General features: G+C 55.9%; 1 protein-coding gene across 1 annotated transcript in view; it reads right to left on the reverse strand.

Annotated features, from left to right (window-relative positions):
- Window positions 1–1,369, reverse strand: part of LOC104527985 (protein EFR3 homolog B-like) — a gene marked incomplete at its 5' end in the record, with an annotated part of 2,213 nt that extends 844 nt beyond the window's left edge. Inside the window, 3 exons of the mRNA XM_010171850.1 lie at window positions 345–394; window positions 577–683; window positions 1,321–1,369. Coding sequence (XP_010170152.1) covers window positions 345–394; window positions 577–683; window positions 1,321–1,369 — 206 coding nt within the window. The remainder of the gene's footprint in view (window positions 1–344; window positions 395–576; window positions 684–1,320) is intronic.
- Between the last annotated feature and the right edge of the window lie 203 nt (window positions 1,370–1,572).

Consider the following 1,572-nt stretch of genomic DNA (forward strand, 5'->3'; position numbering starts at 1 on the left):
CCTGTCCTCACAGCAGAGCTGCTCCAGCCCTCGCATCATCCTCGTGGCCTCCTCTGCACTGGCTCCAGTAGCTCCATGTCATTGTGGTGTTGGTGGCCCCAGCACTGGAGGCAGCACTGCAGGTGGGGTCTCAGGAGAGCGGAGCAGAGGGCCTCTGTCCCGTCCCTCCACCTTGTCCCCTCTGCCATTCACAAAGACCCCAGCCCCAGGCTGACCCCCATCCCTAGCACATGAGTCTCCTTGATGAGGGACACAGGTGGCTCCCACTGCCCCACAGCCAGCACTTAACTGTGGTCAGTCACCCCACACTTGACGGCGTGTGCTCAGCTGTCACCCCAACTCACCGTATGGTGATCTCGAAGATCTGGTTGAGTTTGCTCTGCAGCAGCGTCGCCTGTAACACAGACACAGAGGCTGTATTAGTGTGACTGCACCCTGGGGACCACAGCAAAGGGGACAATCACACCCTGGTCACCAGAGCATGGGGAGGGTGGCCTGGTAAAATTCAAGAGTGACATTGTCACTGTCCACCTCTCCCCAGCAGAGGAGCCGTGGGGATTTAGTGCTGTGACTCACCCGGGCGCCGCAGTGGGCAGCGATCTCCTCGAATGGGGCTTTCTGAAACTTCTCCACCACTTGCCGCCTCCTCTCTCGCTCCTGCTCCTCCACGGCGACGCTGTCTACTGAAGCAGAGGGGGAGATGGCTCTCAGATGCTCCTCACCCACAAAGATCACCCCACGCCACGTCCCCACCTCCCCAGCAGACTGTATGGATTTAGGCATCACTAGAAAGTCAAGGAGATGGTCTCCAGCATCTGGATTTGGGACCAATCCCCCAACACTGACAGGTCCAGGCAGAGCTGTGAAGCTGTTAGGTCGCCCTGTGACCTGGGTGCAATGGTGCCATGGTGAAGTGTTGGAGATTCATCCATCCATGGTGTGCACATATGGACAGAATCCCAGAATGGCCTGGATTGGAAAAGCCCTTGAAGCTCATGGAGTCCAACCATGAACCCAACACTGACCAGTCCCCTGTGACTAACCCATGTCCCTCAGCACTGTGTCTACACGACTCTTCAATCCCTCCAGGGATGGGGACTCCACCACTGCCCTGGCCAACCCCTTCCAATGCCTCAGAACCCTTGCAGCAAAGAAATTCTTCCTCACATCCCATCTCAACTGCCCTGGCCACAACTTCAGCCCACGTCCTCTTGTCCTGGCACTGACACAGGGGTGACAGTGTCCACACACACACACACATGCACACACCCACCACCCCAATCTCCACCTCTCCCTACTATGACCAGCTCCATCACTTACCTATCGCCTTCTTCAGCGTCTCATACGTGATCTCTTCCGCTGGCGCTCGCTGAAGGAAGGGGAAAAGCAGATGAGGTTCAACACACAGTGCAGGACACCGTTCTGGATTCACAAACTCCAAACCAGTGTCCCTGGCTGCGTTCTTGCACCACAACAGTCTGTCCTTCAAGATCAGGGGGAACTTTCCTAATAAATCGCACTTTTAAAATGTTTTTTTCAGTTCTTCACAGAATCACAGGATGTTGGGGATTG

The sequence above is a fragment of the Antrostomus carolinensis genome, unplaced genomic scaffold (genome assembly GCF_000700745.2).
Source record: "Antrostomus carolinensis isolate BGI_N321 unplaced genomic scaffold, ASM70074v2 scaffold31527, whole genome shotgun sequence".
NCBI classification, from domain to species: Eukaryota; Metazoa; Chordata; class Aves; order Caprimulgiformes; family Caprimulgidae; genus Antrostomus; species Antrostomus carolinensis.